The sequence below is a fragment of the Pteronotus mesoamericanus genome, unplaced genomic scaffold (genome assembly GCF_021234165.1).
Source record: "Pteronotus mesoamericanus isolate MK-2021 breed Mesoamerican mustached bat unplaced genomic scaffold, CSHL_Meso_final scaffold_167, whole genome shotgun sequence".
NCBI lineage: Eukaryota > Metazoa > Chordata > Mammalia > Chiroptera > Mormoopidae > Pteronotus > Pteronotus mesoamericanus.
The window spans coordinates 762,210-782,497 of NW_026555308.1; the positions used below are offsets into that span (position 1 = coordinate 762,210).

At 43.9% G+C, this 20,288-nt stretch overlaps 1 protein-coding gene across 2 annotated transcripts in view; it reads left to right on the top strand.

Annotated features, from left to right (window-relative positions):
• CRAMP1 (cramped chromatin regulator homolog 1) overlaps positions 1-20,288 on the top strand; it is a 64,675-nt gene that overhangs the window by 10,133 nt on the left and 34,254 nt on the right. For both annotated transcript variants that reach the window (XM_054589369.1, XM_054589368.1), the window contains 4 exons: positions 4,578-4,771; positions 10,069-10,222; positions 16,384-16,467; positions 19,928-19,976. In XM_054589369.1, coding sequence (XP_054445344.1) covers positions 4,578-4,771; positions 10,069-10,222; positions 16,384-16,467; positions 19,928-19,976 — 481 coding nt within the window. The remainder of the gene's footprint in view (positions 1-4,577; positions 4,772-10,068; positions 10,223-16,383; positions 16,468-19,927; positions 19,977-20,288) is intronic.

Below are 20,288 nucleotides of genomic sequence, written 5' to 3' on the forward strand. Positions count from 1 at the left end.
AGGTTAAATGATAAAGCTTCTTTAGCATCTGAAATGTTGGGAATGAACCAGATGTCACGGTTCTCTTTCTGCCTGGAAGCTTTGTGACTCTACTTTACTTTTCCAAGGCATCATAAGGTCTAGAATGATGGGGTACCAAATGTTTAAAAGGGTCACTTGGAGGTGATTTGCTTTTTTAAAAAATACTCACATTGCTTTGTTTTCTTCTACTAAGGATGTATCATTTGGACCCATCAGAATGAAGGGCTGAACATCTCTGCATATGACCTCCGGCCAGTGAGAGTGGTGGGCTGCTCTGAGGTCTGGTTTCTGCCTGTCGTATCTCAGCAGAGCTGCTTTGACTGTTGTACCTTTTCTTACATCCACAGTTTTGGTTTATCCTGCTCTCTACCCCTGAGGTGCCTTCCAGCCCTGAATTGCTTCCATTCTGTTTTCCTTCACTGTTCATTCCTTTTCTTGGGTCACCAGTACTGTGATCTGGTGAAATCTCAAAAAAGCTAACAAAATAGCTGTATTACAGAATTTTCAAAAATGCATATTTTACTTGGAAGTACATCTAATGCCAGTATGGGCCGGCAAAAGTAAACCAGAGCTATGCCCATAGATAGGGCTGGTTAGCAAGCTGCTGTTATTTCAGAAGGAATTTTATTGAGTGTTTTGCCCTGCCTGGTGTAACTTGGTGGATTGAACGTTGTCCTGCAAACTGAAGGGTTGCCAGTTTGATTTCCAGTCAGGGTACATGCCTGGGTTGTGGGCCAGGTCCACAGTTGGGGGCATGCGAGAGGCAACCGGTAGATGTTTCTCTCTCTCTCTCTCTCTCTCCTTCCATTCCCCTCTCTCTAAAAATAAATAAAATCTTTTAGAGAAGGAATTTAGTGACTGTTTCATTAGAAGTGAAAAATGACTCTGAAATTCCTTGTTGTGGGTGGTACAGAGATGGACAGTCATCCTTTCCTGAAATGATTAAAATATGAGGGATTGTGGGCTTTAAGTCAGCCAGAACTTCTTGTATTTAAGAGTGGTGTTTTAAATGATCTCAGACCTACTAGAAATGGAATGAAACCAATTTTCCTGGGAAATGTGTTTTAAAGTTGCCGTACCTGTTGAATACATCATATGAAGTGCAAGGTTCTTTAATTAGGTCATGTTTCAGGTTTGGTTTGGTGAGGAATAGACAAAGTCAAATTGTGTGTCTCATACTTTCTGAGCCCACTCTGTAGCATGGAGATTATCTGGATTAAGTTTTTGTGATACATATATGTGGGATAGAAAGGGGCAGCTGGAAAGGAAACTGGGATGTAGAATGCTTTAGCTTGATTATCTCTTGTTCTCTAACAGTGCGTTTGGGACAGTGAATGCCAAAAATTCAAATATAGCCCTGGCTGTGGCACTTTTTGCAATGAAAGGAATGTTCTGTGCTGTCCAGCACAGCAGCCACTAGCCACATGTGGACATTGATGACTGGACATGGGGCTAGTGTGACCGAGGAACTGAGATTTTGTTTTGTTTAATTTTAATTAACTTTTTATTTAAATATCCTCATGTGGCCCTGGCTGGTGTGGCTCGATTGGTTGTGGGTTCAATTCCCCATCGAGGAACATACCTGGGTTGAGGGTTTGGTCCCCAGTAGGGATATGCAGGAAAGGCAGCTGACCGATGTTTCCCTCTCTTGCTCCTTCTCTTCTCTCTCTAAGATCAATGGGCATGTCCTCAGGTGATAATAAATAAGTAAGTAAACAGCCTCATGTGGTTAGTGGCTGTCAAATTGGACAGTATAGCTCTGATAAACCAGCGGTTTCTGGTACTTACTCATGTTACTTTAGGACAGTGATTTTTCAACCAGTGTGCTGCAAAAAATTTTAAAACGTGCAATAACTGATCATTTAGTCAGGGCACTGACTTCTTTACCCTTAGATTGTCAAATTAAAAATGACAACACCCAACACAACTTGCTGTCCTTTGTGAATGGATCAAAGTTGTACCTATTATTTTTGTCAGTTTGGCAAAGAATATATTTTTGTGTGTGCCACAGAATTTTAGAAACTAGTTTATGTGTTCTGTGAGATGACAAAGGTTGAAAATCACTGCTTTAGGAAGTCAGCCCATTGCTTAACTGATACACCTTTTTGCACAAAAGAATCAAACCATTCCATATGGTTGAGTAATTCTTTCAGCATGTGTGAAAAAACACATACTGCTTTCTGAAAGCTGATGGGATTAACTGTTTTCAAATACTCCCTATTTTGACGTGATAACAGATTCACGAGGCACACTTAGAAAAGCCTAACAGTAGAAAGTGACTCTGCCACTGTTCCTCTGGCAGCCCCGATACCAGTGTCTTGTGTTTTTTCCAGGAATAGTCTTTGAAAGCTTACATGGATCAACAAACTTTAATTTTTTCTTTCTTTCTTTTTTTTTTTTCCTTAATTTTAGAGAGAAACATCGATTTGTTTTTCCACTTGGACATTCATTGGTTGATTCTCATATGTGCCCTAATGGGGGCTTGAACCTGCAACCTTGACATATCAGGACACTAACCAACTGAGCCGCCTGGCCAGGGCTTCATTTCTTTTATTTCTGATGATTTTTGTGCAACTGCTTGTTTTTTATTTATCCTTTGGAGGTAGACCCCTGTTGAGGGAGTGAGGGAAATGTGGCCCCAGTCTGCATAGCAAGGGCCCACAACATTAACCAAGAAATAAATCGAAAGCTCTTGATTATTTTATTAGAAAAACATCTTAACAATAATCTGCATTTGTTTGGCTTTTGCTTTGTAAAGCACTTTCATTTTTATGATTTTATTTTTACCCTTGTTCAGAGTTTGAAGTTTTCTTTCCATTTGATGGCCCTGCAGTTCTGTGGGAAGAGAATGCTTGTTATCACTGGGATACCCTGGGAGTGCTTCTTGCCTCTGAGGCAGGAACTAGATGGGTGGGAGCATTTGGTTAGATGATAAACCAAAGTTCAGATTTTTTATCTGAACTTTAACTCTCATTTATTGCCTTAATTGTCCTACGAGTGCAGAGTTCTTGGTTTACAGCATGGCATGGAAACTCTATTATATACTTGATGGTGTTTTCCCCTTCAGCATGGTTTTTAAAGTCCCATCTTGAGATTAGGAACTGCTGCTTTAAAAGCATTTGTGAGGTTTATAGGGTCACTCTCTGAATACCAGATTTTTTTTTTTCTGGTGGAAATTGATCAAGAAGGAGGAGTTTTAAGACTTGTTTTTGGTTGTCAAATGACCTTTAATTGAAATATACGATCTGGCAGAAGTAACACCTGCTTTGGGTATGGTTGGTAGGGTAATATGGATGTAATAATTTATAGTTTTAATCTAACCATTTTACCTAAAATGTCATATGGTGTGCTTAAGTGTGATATTGTTATGTTACAGACATGCTTACGATTTTATAATAAAAGATTTTTACTAAAAAGGGGCATTATTTGTGCTGGACCCTGTTTTTTTTTTTTTCTCCCCCCATAAGTACCCGGTTGTTCCACTGCACCACTGTTGATATCATCTACGATGTCTTGAGGGTGGTGGCCATCAACGCTGGGCAGTCCCCAAGATCTCTTTAATGGTTCCAGAGAGTTCTCTAGCCAAAGATCTGCTGTATCTGTTGGGCAATGTTGACAAGCTCATCAAAAGCAGTATTTCCACTGTGCTCTGTGTGTGTGTGTGTGTGTGTGTGTGTGTGTGTGTGTTGTGTTTTGTTTTGTTTTTTGCTTCTTTCTGTCTCCTGATGGTTCTTTGAGGGCTTTGATGATGAAGGCAGAGCCAGAAGGCACTACCTCAATCTGGGCCTCTCTGTTCGGAATGGTCAGTGTCACTGTAACCCTCAGACCCTTCCAATCACCTATTACTTTGATGATGTCATCACAACCATTTTTTGGAGACAGACTTAGGGACCAGGGCATACATGGCATGGATTTCCCCACTTACGCACCTTGGGTATACGACTTGGATCTTAATTGGGGTTGGTCTTTGGCAGCATGGTAGAGATGTTTGGTGTTGGATGAACCTGGATTCTGGACAACTGAAGAAAGTTATACCTAGGCCTCCTCCAAGCTGAAGCCTGAAAAAGAGGAGTTTAAGACTTTTTACAGATTCTTAGGAATCAAATTATTCATATACTAAAGTATTTATATATCTAAAAGAAGGCACATTTTTTTATACCCATTTAAATGTTTTGAGTTTGAAATTTCAGTTTGTTTATTTGAAAAGATAAGAATTATTTCAGCCAAACCCTCATTTGAAAAAGATACCGTGAAATGTGATGCTTGGTTTTGGTCCAAAGGGAGGAAAGAACTGTATACTCTGTCATGGACATTATCATTTTGCTCTTTAAATGATTCTACATAAATCTTCTTTCTCCTTTATTTCACTGTAAAAACGTTTGAAAGAGTATGAGGTCAGGCAGGATGATGTCATTACTGAACAGCCCCAGTGGGCACGCAGTAGGTCCCAGGCGCTGTGCCACTATAGCCTCAGCAGTTGAGGAGTGTAGAGTGGGGCCTTCCGGAGCCTCTCCAGTTTACTGGAACAGATAACTGTATAGTCCTTTCTCTCAAAGGAGCTGACGGTGGTGGATCATCATCTGGAAATGGGTCTGGGGTTGCCCCTGCTGCTTCTGCAGGGGCCTCTCGCTCCTCCTCCCGGAACTTAGGATCTTCTGGTGGTGAGAAGGAAGAAGGCAAAAAGGTCCGTCGGCAGTGGGAGTCGTGGAGCACCGAGGACAAGAACACTTTTTTTGAGGGACTATATGAGGTGAGTGAGTTATGAGGCCAGAAGAGGCCACTCAAACTCTTAGCCTCTTATCACTTGTACTTTCAGTTCCCCTTTGCCTTTTTTACTGCATAGCTACTGTACTTTGTCAGCAATTCCAATGGGGAGTTCCTAATGTGACTGTGGCAAGTAATGGGTCCCCAGGGCTGAGACCTCATTCTCTGACTATGTCCTTTTATCACCTCATTTTGACATAAAAGCTGTTACTGCCTTGGCCAGGTGTCTCACTTGGTTGGAGCATCATCCTGTAGACCAAAAGATTGAGGGTTGAGTTTGCATCAGGGCACATACCTAGGTTGTGGGTTCAATCCGTGGTCGGGATGTGTACAGGAGGCACCCGATTAATGCCCCCCCCCCAAGAATCAATAAGCATGTCTTTGGGTGAGGATTAATATAAATAAACAAACAAACAAACAAATAATTAAATGCTGTTACTAGAGAGATGACTGTTTGGAAGTGTCTTTATATGTTTCTTTTCTTAGATTCTACCCATTGTCTCTCGAATATATTCTTTTTTTTTAATTGATTTTATGGAGAGAGAGGGAAAGTAGGAGAGAGAGAGACATTGATTTGTTGTTCCACTTATTCATGCATTCTTTGGTGGATTCTTTTATGTGCCCTGACCAGGGATCAAACCTGCAACCTTGGTGTATCAGGATGATACTCTAATCAACTAATCTACCCAACCAGGTCAAACGTATTCTTGGCTGAGTAGTGGTACCCTTCTCTCTAGGCCTTCCCTTGTAGCTGAATGGGCTGATGGGGAGGGGATGTCCCCTGAGGGGGAGAGCCATAGGGTTACTTGTCACATCAGTTAGAGCAGCCAGTTCAGCCCTGAGAGACATTGCAGCTGACCTGGGACAAACTATAGAAAGTCCTAAAAATAGAGAAAAGCTGCTGCCTGATACCACACCTCAAAAGAAATGGTCATGCTCCCTGCCAGCCTTTTTCACTTTTGTGTTTTGTTTTTTTCAAATCTTTGTAATTATAGTGAGCGTGCTTTTTTAATTGTCACATGCGTTTTTGACATTCATAGTTCTTTTGTTCAGTATTTTTTTCATTCCTATAAATATTCCGTTCCAAGTGTAGGCAAATCTGTGGTCTGCGTATTCTCTGCCTATTTTTGTAAACAAAGTTTTATTGGAACACAGCCATGCCCATTCACTTGTATATTGTCTCTGGCCAATTTTTATTGCAGTGGTAGAGTTGAGCAGTTATGGTAGATACTGAGTGGCCCACAACATTGAAGTGTTAACTTTCTCGCCAAGCCTTACTCCAGTTAACCATTGTGTTGTTGATTGTTGTTGTTCCTTCCAGATTCTGTTAGAAATATCTTGTGTACATACGGTATTTTAGGATACATCTTTGGGCTATGGTATCTAAAGTAGGTTGTTCACTTAATGAGCCTTATTTTTTTAATAGTAAAAGTATTAGAGCAATAGAACAGGCTCAATAAAGGAAGGAGGCTTTGGAATTGAAACCACGAAGTGCTCATAGACCAGAAAAAGAGACTCGTAAGTGGAGGCAGAGAACTAGAACTTGAAACACTCCTATGACTGGTCTTCTCCCTTCTTGGGGCTGATGGTTTATTTAGTCTGCCCATCAGGATGGAGGAGGCGAATGTTTTGGTGTTGTTTGACTCAGTTGTCCAAGGAGAGAAAGAAGTGCACAACTGAGGCTTGCTCTGGTAGGTGCGGAGTCATTCAGATGAGTTCAGATGTGTTCTTTTTTTCCTCTTTGACAACTTTACAGTACAGAGGTTGTTTTTGTATAGAATATATCACTAAATTGCCTTTTGTCAGGTATACAAGACTTGTGATTCCTGGAATGTTTTTAGAATAGCAACTATTGCTGATGCTAAGCTGAGACAGTTACTGCTTTATTGTGGGCCTTCCTTCTTGGGCTTCGCAGGGTGCCTGGCTGAAGAAAGCAACAGGAGATGTGGTTGTTAACTAAAAGTAGGAGGGGAAGAATTCCCATGAATGACCTCCCCTTACCTTTCTTCAGGGGGATTAGTTTATTTTCTTCTCTTTGGGCTAGGCTTCTTGTTCTAGTTTTTCTACTAAGTATTTCTTTTGAGTTCACCTGAATCCCTTGATTAATAATAATTGGCTATTCTGATTACTTAATGCTTTCCACTGTTGGTACTGTATATCCCAAATAGTGTGAGAGTATGTGTATGTGTATTTGTGTGTGTGTTGAAGAGGGCGCGAGATGAAGAGAATGTGAGCATTGTTTTTATGTGTTGTCATTTTGCGTGTCTGACCAAAACTCAGTGGGACTCTCATGGGGTCTTGACGTATGGCTGATTAGCTGGGGCATATATGACGATGAATATCTTGAACTGTGGAAAATGAGGGTAAAGGCCTCTGCTCTATGAGAAAAGCTTCTGCAGTGTTGGTCCAGGTTGTCCCCGCCTTTCTGATGCACACAAGTCATGTGACAGAGACCCAGCTCAGCAGCATAAAGAGACAAGGGGATTGAGTGATTCTCATGCCTGGGCAAGGACAGGGAGGGGCTGGCTCAAACTGGCCATATCATCTGTCCTCTCTCTGTCATCCTCTTGCACTGAAGATGACATTTCTGTGCTTATTCTCTCCAGTTTCAGACACTCCGTAGAGGCAAGAGTCCCACCCCTGTTCTAGTTAGCACAGTCTGGGGAGGACCCAAATTGGCTGTGCCCACCCCAGATTTCTCCCTGTGGCCGTAATCACAGGTCATGGCCCCCATGACAGAGAAGGGGGGGTGCACCAGAATGAATGCCTGGACCCACATCATCATTCTTGACATCCTCTTACTCCATTTCAGTGGCAGTTCTTCACAAAGCCTATTATCAGCTTTTCATTTTCCCTTCTTGTATCTGTTTGTCTGTGTATTTGCTTCTGCCATAAAATTCCTGATTTCTACCTTACCTTCAGTCATAAGGCCAGCATCCTGTGCTTATTGATTACCGGGGTGATAGTTGCTGAAAGTCTCATCTAAGTATAGAACACTATTATAATGCTAGAAATGCAAAGAAGTTCCCTCTTATGCGGGCTGACAATCTAATTTGGTAAATGTAGCAGACACATAAAAAGTTGGACCATTGGAAAGCAAGCACTAACATGCTACAAGAATTCAGAAGGCAGTATAGTTTTAGAACATTGGATCACAAAACCCAGAATCTAGTTCCTACCTGGTAAGTCAGTTCAAGTTTCTGGGTTTGTTATTCCAGCTGCAGAATGAAGTCATGAGATTGAGAGGCTGTTGCACTGTTTCAGTCACAATTCTGATCAGGATGTAAGAGAAGTTTTATAGGGGAGGCAGCACCTGACCTGGACCCTGGAGGAAAGCATTTCAGACAAAGCTTTGCCTTTTTACATTTTACCTGCCATTACATTTTTTTAAAAAGGAATGAACAGGCTTTAATTCTTCTAGGTTTTTGTTTTTTGGGTTTTTTTTTTTTACCTTTTCACTTTGAAACAATTTCAGACTTGGAAAAAAGTTGTAAAAAAGAGTACAAAGAACTTCAAATGCCCTTCACCCTGCTTCCCTAACATTCACATAACTGCGTTATGACCTGCAGATGAGGAGATGTGGGGGTACCATACATTTACTGACCTACAGGGCTTACTCACATTGAGCTGGTATTTCCACAGGTGTTCTTTCTGGATGAGGGTCCCACATTGCATTTAGTTGTTGTGACTGCTAAGTCCTTCAGCCTGGGACGGGTGCTCTGTCTCCCTTTTTTTCCACTCATGATGACACTGACACTTTTGAAGACTCCTAGACTGTCAGTTTGTAGAACACCACTTAGTGTAGGCTTACTGAGGCTTCCTCCATGATTTAATTGTTCCAGTTTGCGTTTTTGTCAAGAGAACCACAGGAATGCCGTGCTGTCCTTGAAGCATCCTATCCGGAGTTTGGGGTGCTGACTCTATCCTGGTGGTGTGAACATGATCACTGCATTCCGGTCGCGTCTCCCGGGTTCTCCACTGCAAAGTAATTTTTTTACTTTGAGGCTATGTAAGCACTCTGTTTCTCATTTTTCTTTCTCCCACTAATTTTAGCCACCACTGCAGCTTTTTCCCTGAAACAGCCGTTACTATGATGTTTGCCCAGTGATGATCTTCTGACTCCATTATGTCTACATTTATTAATTAGAAACCCAATGCAAGGAAAAGCACTCCCTTCTCCATTTATGTATTTATTCAGTTGCTTATATTTGTATGGACTCAGGGATATTTACATTATTCTTTACATCATAATCCATTCTTACCATGGTTTTTTTTTCCTTTTATTTTTTACTTACAGTTGATGTTCATTGTTGTTATTGATTTTGTCACTCAAATTGTAGATTTGGCCACTGGTAGCTTCTTCAAGTTGGCTTCTGTGTGCTTTCAACACATTTCTATTGTACTTTGAGCACATCCTCACTTTCTGGCACACAAGATACTCCAGACTGACCTGGTACTTTCCTTGTCCCAGATATGGCAGCATTAATTTCTTTAAGGAGCCGTAGTTCCCTTTGGAAAATGGGATTAAGAAGCTAAGGGTGTTTGTTGATGCTGGGGTGCCTGCCGTTACCTCTAGGCCCTTCCCAGTACTTCTTACTAGCTTGGTTCTGATGAGAGTATCAACAGTAGGTTGATTTGAAAGTACCAGAAATAGCAAAGATGATGACTGTTCTCTGGGACATAAATTCTGTTCTGAAAATCTAAGATGAATTCAGCTTTTGCATGGAGGTATTGAATGAAGGGCCGGCCCACAGATGTATCCCGAGCATAGTCTGTGTGATTGATTCTCTTGTTAAATGTTCAAATTTGCTATCCCTGTTTGAATATAGAATATATTTTGTATGATGGAGGCAGTAAGGGTGTTTCTGAATAGTCAGTGTCTTTTAAGATGCCAGATACACAACCCCCTGAGCTTCCCAGTCATCGTGTTCTGTCTTCTGATGATTATCTTCATGGAACCGTCTCATTCCAGGGTCTCTGAAGAACTTCAGGGATTAAGCCGTTTGTCTGAGTGATAAACTTTATGTTTCTCCTGTTCCAGGGCCGTTGCCTCTTGATATCCACTCTTGCGAGAGTTCCATCCCTGAGTTTCCATTGCTGCTTTTAGCTGTTATTATGATGAAAACCTGAGGTTCTAGGGAAGTGAAGTTGAAGTTGGTGCACAGATAAGAGCTATGAAGGAAACTTGCTTGATCACCTTGGTCCCCTTTCTCTTGAACTGTCCGTGTTGTACAGAAGGCTGCTTATTTTAAACTCTGCTTTTACCATGGACTTATTTTCCAGCATGGGAAAGACTTTGAAGCAATCCAGAACAACATAGCCCTCAAGTATAAGAAGAAAGGCAAGCCCGCCAGCATGGTGAAGAACAAGGAGCAGGTGCGACATTTCTACTACCGCACGTGGCACAAGATCACCAAGTACATCGACTTTGACAATGGTGAGCATGTGCAGCTCAGTCTCGGGAGGCTGGGAGGTGGGGGTGGGTTCTGGTCAGGAGCGGGGTTCTTGGAGTCACAGGACACACACTTCGGTGCCATTTTTGCCCAGACACATGGCCTGGGATGTTCTTGTCTTGCAGCACTTGGGCTGGTGGTACACACATGTAGTAATTTGGTCAGGCAGAGTTACAAAGAAGCTGTGCCTGTTTCTGATGGTTCTGAGTGCCTGTGGTGTCTGGGTCCCTGGCTTGCCATGGGCCTGTGTCCCCCACTGTGAGGAGGGACAGCACAGTCAATGAGGAGAGGCCAGAATTGGACCCCTCCAGTTCTTCTCTCCCCAGTGGGGTCTCATTGGGGTTAGGATTGCCAAAGCCTATTGCATGTCACCCACGGATGAAGGGCTCCCTTTCCCAAGTCTCTTACCATCTGTCTTTGAATCAAGATTTGCGTCTTTAATTCATATGTCTAAGTCATTGCCAGGTACAGTTCTGATTTCTGGCTCAGGGCACTCTTTCTGATTCACATTTCTGTCCTCAGGGGAGGCATTGCCTCCTGTCTCCGCATGTGAGGAGAATTGGGTCTTCATGTCATTCCCCCCTCTCCGTATTCAGTTTCATCTTCTTCAGTCTTACTCTTCACTTACAAACAGCTTCGGTTATTGGTCAGACATTCCAGACATTTGCTTATACTGACTTTGCTTATTTCTCATGCTTCTCTTCAAATAATAATTCACTTCTGATCCAGAATACCTGTGATAGCTGTGGTAATACCCTCTTTAAACCTATGCCATAAGTCCTTCATGGTGGCCCTCTTCCCTTACTGTGTTTCTCTTTTTGCCCCACCCTTCAGTGTTCTGGTCATTGTGTGTCAGCCAACTGGACTCAGTATCACCAACTGATCCATCAGGACATCAGAACCAGGACTTCCTCCTCTGCTTTAGAAAGGCCCAGAGAGCTTGAATCAAGCTTAGTCTTTTTTGTAAAGGGTCAGATGATGAATATTTTTGGCTTTGGGAATTTACAGTCTTTATAAAAATGACTTCACTCTGCTGTCCTAGTTCATTGTAGATACAGTGTAAATGAATGTGTGTTGCTGTGTTTCAGCAAAACTTTATTTATAGAAAGAGGCCATGGGAGCCATTGTTTACTGACCCCACCCTGGATAAATCCTTACTCTCTGCCCACACAACTGGGTGCTCAAGCTCCAGGCAGTCATAGTAGTTAGTTGATACTGCCCCTGAATATGTTTCCCTTTGAAACTTCATTGACATCTCTCCTCTTACCAGTCATGGTCTTGCTGAGTCTACCTTAGAGTTTGTCTCACCCGTCCTCACCACCCACTCCCCTTCCATCCTTTTCTAGATCATTGTTCTCCCTTGCTCTGGTCCTGTCCTTCCCAACCCACTTTCTGCATAGCATCATCCAAAGAAGACCCATGTCTGCCTGAGTCCCCTCCCCCTGCCTTGCCCCACACCCTTATCCTGACCTGCTCCCAGGATGGGGTTGCCACCCTGCTGCTAAACTGTACTTCCTTTTGTGCCTTGACTCCTGCCACCCCTACCATCAGACTCTGTAACCCCGTTCACATTCCAAGACTGAGCTTTCATTTCAGTACTCCCAAAAATCCTTCCATGAATCCTCTTCTGCCCCTGCTGCCACCTGCTTGTGGGCCTGCTCTGTGCTCGTTGTTGAGCATGTCACGTACTCTTCCCTAGAGGTGATATCGCCCTTACTGCAGATGAGAAAACCCTGGTTTAGCCGTGGAGGCCCTGTCCCAAGTCACTCAGCCAATAAGCTGAGGAGCTGAGCTCTAAGCCAACCAGCATCCCATCATCTTTATCTTCTGTAAATGTAGTATTTTCACACCACCTCTTCATATTGCTGTAGAATTTCTTCATGTTGTTCATTAAATGTTAATTCTTTGAGTTGATGTTTATAAATGAATACATTTTACCTTTCCTTTTGGACTTGCAATCTACTTCTAGTGGGTTTGTTTTTTTTTCCCCTCCTCACCCAAGGACCTTTTTTCATTGCTTTGAGAGAGAGAGGGAGAGAAACAGTGATATGAGAGAAAACATCAATTGGTTGCCTCCCATATGTGCCCAGGCCGGGTTGGAACCCACAAGCTAGGTATGTGCCCTAACTGGGAATCGAACCAGCAACCTTTTGGTTATGGGAGGTTGTTCCAACCAATTGAGCCACACTGGCCAGGGACACTTTCAGTGTTTTTAAATAACACATATGTGGGCATGTGAACGTCTTTATTTATACAGTGCTGCTTCGTTCCTTCAGAGGTACTTTTTTAAAAATCCTCACTGAGGATATGTTTATTGATTTTAGAGAGAGGGAGAGAGAGGGAAAACATTGATGTGGGAGACACATTGATCTGTTGCTTTCCTTATGCTTCCTGACTGGGGATCAGACCTGCAGCTTTTTTGGTGTAAGGGACAATGCTACAATTAACTGAGCCACCTGGCCAGGGCCAGAAGTACTTTCTTCAGCTAACTTCACACAGTTGGGGTAACTAAGTTTGTGTGGCACATGGGGATGAGTTTCAGCTCTTTGGCTCTTTCTGTGTTGCGTTTTACACTTTTCTTTTTGTTGCATATCATATTTTTTTAGTTACTTCCTGAAAGTCAGTCTTTCTCATTGTGAGCATCTTGTCATGAGTGCTGATTTTCTGGGAAGGTGAAAACCGGTAGCCTGGGTCTCTGTCTCCTGCTTGCCGTATTTCCCATCTGGTTCTGTCCTTGAAAAATGCAGGAAGGAGCTCCTGGCAGTGAAGTGCATTCTGCTCACAGCAAGACCCATTTTCATGGCAAGACCCAATGTGAAGTGCCTTTGTCCTCTGAGCTAGTGTATGGCACCACCAGGTTCTCTCTGCCAGTAATGCCCTTGTTTATCACTAGTTGTTTAAAGGTATCTTTTTGGCTTCAAAGCCTTCCACTGGCAATCTCATGGAGTATCTTTTTTCCAGTCCTTGCTGAGGACAAATGTCTCAGCATTTACTATATGTAACCAGGGGGCTGCCTTGTAGGAGGGCTCACTGCCCTAACTCCGGTCCCTCTAGCTGCAGGGGGCTTTCTGGCCAGCAGGTTTGTCATTATGAGATAAATACAACACAAAAAGAACATTGTGTTGAAGATCTTTTAACAGAATATTTGTTTACGTAAGATTACCATGTTCTAGAGACCCACGGAAATGGGCTATTGGTGTCCACATTTTGGGGGCAGTCCCTTGGTCTGACTGGGTAGGTCTTTTGCTAATACTGTTTCGTATACTGCTTTCGTTGTCCATGTGACAATTAATGTTAAGATTCTGGGCTGGCTTTGGCATATGACAAGTCAGCAATGTTTTTTTCTCTTGGTTGTGAGCATACCATCTGTGTGTGTGCTGCTGTGCTTAGCCATACCTGCAACTGTTTCTCAGATCACTAGCTTATTTGAGTTATCCTACTGAGTCCAGTGCTGTTAATATCTGTTGTCTTCACAGACACCCTCCCTACCTTTCTGGGTGGCATATGGGAGTGAGTTTCAGCTGTTTGGCTCTTTCTGTAGTGTCTTTTTAAATTTCTTTATTGGTTTTTTGAGAGAGAGACAGGCAGACAGGCTTCAGTCTGTTGTTCCACTGATTTATGCAGTCATTGGTTTTTTTTCTTCTATGTGCCCTGACCAGGGAGTGAACCCACAACCTTGGTGTATCGGGATGACCAACTGAGCTACCTAGCCAGGGCTGTGTTGTCTTTTACATTTTTTCTTTTTTTGTTACATATTATATTCTTTGGTAACTTCATGAAAGTCAGTCCTTGAGAGCAGGTCCTTCATCCACTTTGACTCTTCTGGAAAAGCTCTCCTCCAAAGAGAAAGGCAGTCACCAATGTGTGGGAGGATTGAGAAGCTATTGGTGATAAAGTGTGGAAGGAAGGGTGACAGGATTCCAGGAGCCATTAACTAGCATGTTCCGTCCTTTTGGCGTGAGCATACTCCTGGCAGAGTAGGCAGTGTTGCAGGGGAAGCTTAGGTGCCCTGTGTAGACATGGTCTCATTTACTGCTTGTGAGGTCTGGCATGTTGCTGGGCCTGCCACACTCGGGCTTTTTCCTCTGTAGGTTTCAGAGGTGACTTACAGGAATGTTTCTTTTCTAAGTATTTGTTACCTCTCCCTGCTAGACAACCTCCTGAGCGCCTCCCTTTGTCCCTGGAGGTGTCATTCCTCTTTGGCCCTTTTTCCAAGTCAGGGATGAAGAGTATGAGTCTGCCACCCTCAAGTTCAGCTCCCACGCTGCACCTTGGTTCCACGGCAAGCTCTATGGGATGGACCCAGCTTGTGTCCTTTCTTGCTTCTCTGCAGTGTGGCCTCTATTTCCTTCCCTCCCTCCCCTCTGTTTCCTGCCTTCTTGGCATCTCATTATTCCACATCTTTTCCCTGGTGGCGTCCTGGTGTGACAGCATGAGGAGCACTGCTTTTCTGTTGAGCTGGTGGCTCAACTAAGGTTCTTTAGCTGGTCCTGGTAATGTCTCCAAGCTAGTGGCAGCTGGTTGACCGCATCAACCCTGAGGACTCTTCTGCGTCTTTGTGCTGTACTGGCAGTTACATTAGGATTGGCACTGTCTAGCTATTTCTAGGCCGTCTCCCAGCCCCTGACATCTGTAGTCCGCTTTCTGTCTCTGGATTTGCCTATGCTGGACATTTCATGTAAAATGAATCATATGTGGCCTTTGGTGCCTGAATTCTTTTATTAACCTGATGTTTTTCAGGTTAGTTCAGGTTGTAGCTATGTTAGAACTTCATTCCTTATTATGGCTGAATAATATTCCATTATCCGGAGAGACCACATTTGTTCATTCATTGAATAGTAGATCTTAAAGTGTCCTGAGTTGTGGTCCCCTGTGAGAGTCCAGTTACATTTATGGGTCTTTCTTGCAGGAGAACATTCTGAAATGGTTGGTTTACAACGTTGGCAGAGTCCTAGGCTTCTTAGAGCCTGTCCAACGTTCGGGATCCTTGTTTTAAATTATTTATTTAAAGTCTTAGTCTCCATTTGCTAATATATTTTTCTTTTCATTTTCTGTTGCTATAGTCACACAGCCTGAATGTTAGGACTTTGATAAGGGGTCTCTGGGAAGGAACAGTTGTCAGGGTGATGGGCAAATGACATTGGTTGCTGCTCTGTGAGATGACCTAAAAGATGCCTAGACTGTGCTGTGGCTGGGCCTCTATATCAAAATTAGATTTGGCTTCATAGACTACAAAAACTCAAAATAATGTCTTAAGAATGTAAGAGTTTATTCTCTCATGTCAGAGATGTCTGCATTAGGTGGTCCAGGGCAGGCATTGAGGACACAGGTCATCCCGTCTCTCTGCTTTGCCATCCTTAGTGCTTAGCTGTGACCAAGACAGCCCTAGACAGCAGTTCTGAAGGAAAAAGTGAGCATAATCCTGCCCAAATCTGTCTTTTAAGGAGCCTTTCAGAAGTCTTCCACAATACTTTTCCTTCCTCCAAAGGTCAGGACTTAGTGATGTGGCCACATCTAGCCGAAGGGCAGGCTGAATGAGACATGTGCTGCCTTATCCATGTGTTGCTTCCCGAATATAACTGGTCCTGCTACTAGGGAACACGGGTGAATCAGTTAGCAGTCTCAAGCATTTGAGCCACAGTTCTCTGGTCTGACCCCAGGCCTGGGGCGTGTTGACCATTGGTCAGAGGAGGCAACGACAGGTCAGCTTCCACAGTTCCAGGGCTGCGCACCTCACATGGAGCTCAAGCAGATTCTTCATGTGTGGAGAGAGGTGGGTGACAAATTTGGCGATGGTCACATTCCAGCTTTTCTACCTCCTTGGAGCCAGCTGTGCTGGGTATCTTGTTTTCTCCCAGGGGACACTGACCTATCTGTTAGGGCTAGTTTTTACCCCCCCCCCCCCCCCATTTTTTCTTGTTTTAACTTCTTTTGAAAATTAACAAAAACAGCACTGTGTTCTTGTATACTCTTAGCCTAGTCTCCCCTGATGTTAACATTCTCCGGTTCCAAGGTGCAGTAAGCAAAACTGAGAAATCAGCAGCATTCAGTCTTCCCTCAGTGCTGTGCTGGTACACACAAGCTGACAACCCCGGAACTGCTGTGTTTTCCCCCTTCTAAAGTGTTATCATTTCCTGTCTTTCAGTGTTCTCTCGAGGGCTGAAGAAGTCATCCCAGGAGCTGTATGGTCTGATCTGCTACGGGGAGCTACGCAAGAAGATTGGGGGCTGTGAGTATGAGCCACCGATGTTGTCCCAGCCATGCTGGCAGCTTCAGAAGTGACTCAGCCTTCCACAAAGCACTCATGGCTCCTCCTGGCAGGGCCTGCTGTCCTGGCACTGTTGGGTCTTTGAATCCTGGTGGCTCTTCTGTATTCCCTTCAAATTACATCTTAAACATTTTACTGTACAGAAACACTGAAGAAAAATGTAATGACCACCACATACCTGCTGTTATATTTCCCAGTCCATAACGTTTGTCATGTTTTCTGTGTGCACTCTATCCCTCTCTACATACTTGCTTTTTTCCCTGCTCAGCCATTTGACTAAGTTGCACACATCGTAGCATACCACTGAATTCCTCAGCCTCTGTCACCCGAGAACAAGGACATTCTCCTACATATCCACAATACTATTATCACACCTAGCATTTCACATTTATCAGATAGGCACCACAGTCTTACCTAATACTCTGCCCATATTCAGATTTTCCAGCACATCCCAGCATACCAGCTAGGCTCCTGTTGAGGACATTGCCCTGCTTGTAGCTGTCATGTCCCTTAAGTCTTTTGACCTAGAACAGCCCCCACGCTTTGGTCTTTGGTGGCACTGGTACTTTGAAGGGCCCAGGCCCCTCCCTTTGTAATGTTCTGATCCTCTGATAGTGATTAGATTCTCTTTAGATATAGAGAGCACTCTGGCTTTCCTGAGGCACCTGCGCCCAGCATCTTGCATCTCTACCTTGCCTCCCTGTGTGATCACAGACCAAAGGGTACAACCTTGCCTCTGCAGATGCCACCTGTCTGCTTGTCACATACCCACAGGGCCACTCTGAATGTTAAATGACATAATATGAAAAAACCATAAGCCATCATCTTACCAGTCATGTAATATGTCACAGCTGAGTGGCAGGTGGCTGGAGGTGTGCAGGCAGCAGCAGGGCGGGGATGATGGGCTTTCAGCTGTAGTTCTGCACTTCTGGCCTGTGTTGGGTGAATTCCCCTCTTCTAAAACAGGCAAGAATGCCTCAGAGGCTCCAAACAGAACAGGCGTCCTGGTTGTCCATTTCATCCTTCCCACAGTTTGAGTATTTCTTTGTAAACCTCTCCCAGCTCCTGCTATGAATGGTCTGTTGAGAGGGGCTCTGGGCCTCACCTCCCTTGAATATCTACTTTCTCCACTGTGTCCTTTTCTCTGTCCTAGACCTAAAATGTTTCTGGTCATGGCAGCATGTTGGGTATCACCTTCTTTGGTAAGGATGCCATGGCCCCTCCTCTCTCCTTGCCATATCTGTGCCACTCAGCCAGAAACTTTCAGCTAGTCTCTGATTCCCATGAGTCTTTGCCCTCATCCTTTTGTTGGTGCCATGACCTTGGGTCACTTCATGTTGCCCCTGGTGTATCACTTGTCTCCCTGACCCAAGGGGCCTCTGCATTTGGACTTCAGTTTGTCTCCCTGGTGGGCACCCCTCCACCTTGGCTGTTCAGTCCTGTCCACAATGACTGGTCATCACTCTCAGCCCTGCTACACTTCATACTTGTACATGTTCACATGTACACACATCCTGGTGGAGCTTCTCCCTCTGAGCCACTATCCACTGATCATGTGCTGGAACACTATTCTGTCATTTCATGAAATCTTTTCAGAAGACATGCTTCCACATGCAGCCTTCTGCAGAGTGCCCAGCACATGGCAGCCTCTCACATCTGCTCAGTGGTAACTCTTTCTGGACTATTCAGAAAATGTCTGAGCACTCAGGAGGTCAGAGCCTGCTTTTTATTAATGCCTTTTTCAAGCAGATACTCAGGCACATGTCAATTCTGAAATAGTAGACTTTGAGTCTCTGCCAAATCCCAGGGACTTTGACACATATCACATTGTGTCAAGCATCTAAATAGCTATGTGAGATGGCGTTGTCCCCGTCTGTAAAAGGGCTGAGGGCGTTTTGATGAAAAACGAATGACGTCAAGCCTCCTTGGCTATTAAGTGGCAAGGTCCCACGCTGGCCGTAGGTCTGATTCTTACACCCTGTGCTTAGTCTTTCTGCCACAGCACTGATGTTGGGACACAGTGAGAAGAAGACACCACAGCTACCTGTAGTACTCCCCGGTTGGTTCTTTTCTTTGAAGGGTAGTTTCTTGGATGGTGCCCCATTTGATGACTCAAACCCCAAAGTTATGGTTCTGCCTACCCAGCCTTCTGTCGTGTCTCTCCCACCTGCTAGACACAGGATGATGGGCCCTTCCCTCCCCTTTGCCTGTGAACTCCTGCCTATCCTTTTATCTCAGCTCGAATGTCCACAAACCTCCACAACAGGCTGGGCCTCCATGTCATTCACCTCTCAGCGCTCAGCCCCTCTCTTCATGCACTGTCACAACTGCCACTTATACTCATGGGTGCTTGTTTGATTTATTATCATCTGAAGGCAGGTCTGTGTGTTACCTCTTTGTTTAATGAGAGAGTCTATACATTCGCCCTCTCATAGGCTGTCCCTTCTTTCCTGAGGACCATTTCCATGTGGTACTGTTTCCCTTCAATTCAACCTGCAGAACTGACTTTAGTCTTCCTTGTGTAGTTGTCTTGGCCATAAATTCTTGTAGTTATTTATCTGAAAAGTGTTTATTTAGTCTTTATTCTTAAGATACTTCTGCTGGGTGTAGAATTCTGATTGGCAGTGTTTTTTTTTTTTTTTCTTTTATCACTTTAAAAATGTTTCATCATCTGTGGCCTGCATGGTTTCTAGTGAGAGGTCACATTTGTGTCCTTGTTCCTCTAGAGGGAATGTTTTTCTTCCTCTGTCTGCTTGTAAGGTTTTTTTCTTTTTCTTTCATTTTCAGTTGTCTGTGGCTTATTTTTCCCCCAAAATACATAGAAGAGTTCAAAAACTTTTACAGTGAGCACTCGAACACCTACCACCTAGATTTTCCCATTACCTGGTTACTATACTTGCTTTCTCTCATTTCCTGAGGACATCGCTGAGTACCAGGAGGGCAGAGTAAATGCACGGGGTCTAGGCTCATCACCCAGCAGACTCTGGAACCCTTGGGCTCAATGCTGACTAAGGAAGGCATGCAAGTAGCACAAGAGCCCAGCAGGAGAAGCATGCACAGGGCACAGTAGTTACCCTGAGGAATGAGTCTCTGAAATAGGCAGCTGGGGACAAGTGGAGGTTCAGCATAGCCTGGTGTCTGAGAGTAAGTTTTTGGGAAGAATGATTATCTGTACTGAGACAGGTATTGGTCCCACTGAGAAACTGGGTGGGTGGAGAGGACATGCACGTGGGGTCAGCACACACAGCACAGATGACTTCTTGTTTTGACTTTGAGGGAGGGGCTGCTGCTAATGCAGAGGTTTTATTTTGTAAATCATTTTGTATTCTACAAGGAAGATAAAAGATAAGTATATGGCAACCTTTACCAATTTTGTTCCTAACTGCTTCAAGGTCATGTTTTTTTCTTTTTCTGTTTAAAGGTATGGATGACAAGAATGCCACAAAGTTGAATGAACTCATTCAGGTTGGGTAAGTACAAGTTGTATTGTGAGACACCACCTGCTCCTCTTGGGCGTTAGCAGTTTGCTGAAATACAGAACTCGAAATACCTACCTGTCGCTCCCACTCACCCCACCAGAGCTTCTGTGCTCTCACCCGGACCTCTCTGTTCCTTGTCGCGGATGAACTTCCCTACCACCCAAGACCCCTGCTGGTCAAAGTCCAGCTGTCCTGTAGGTTGAGCTGTCTAATGGAACATTGACCTCTGACCTCTGCTACATCCACAGGATATTGCCTTCCTGAACCTCTGGTTCTTGTCTCCCCAGCCTGGGGTTGGACAGC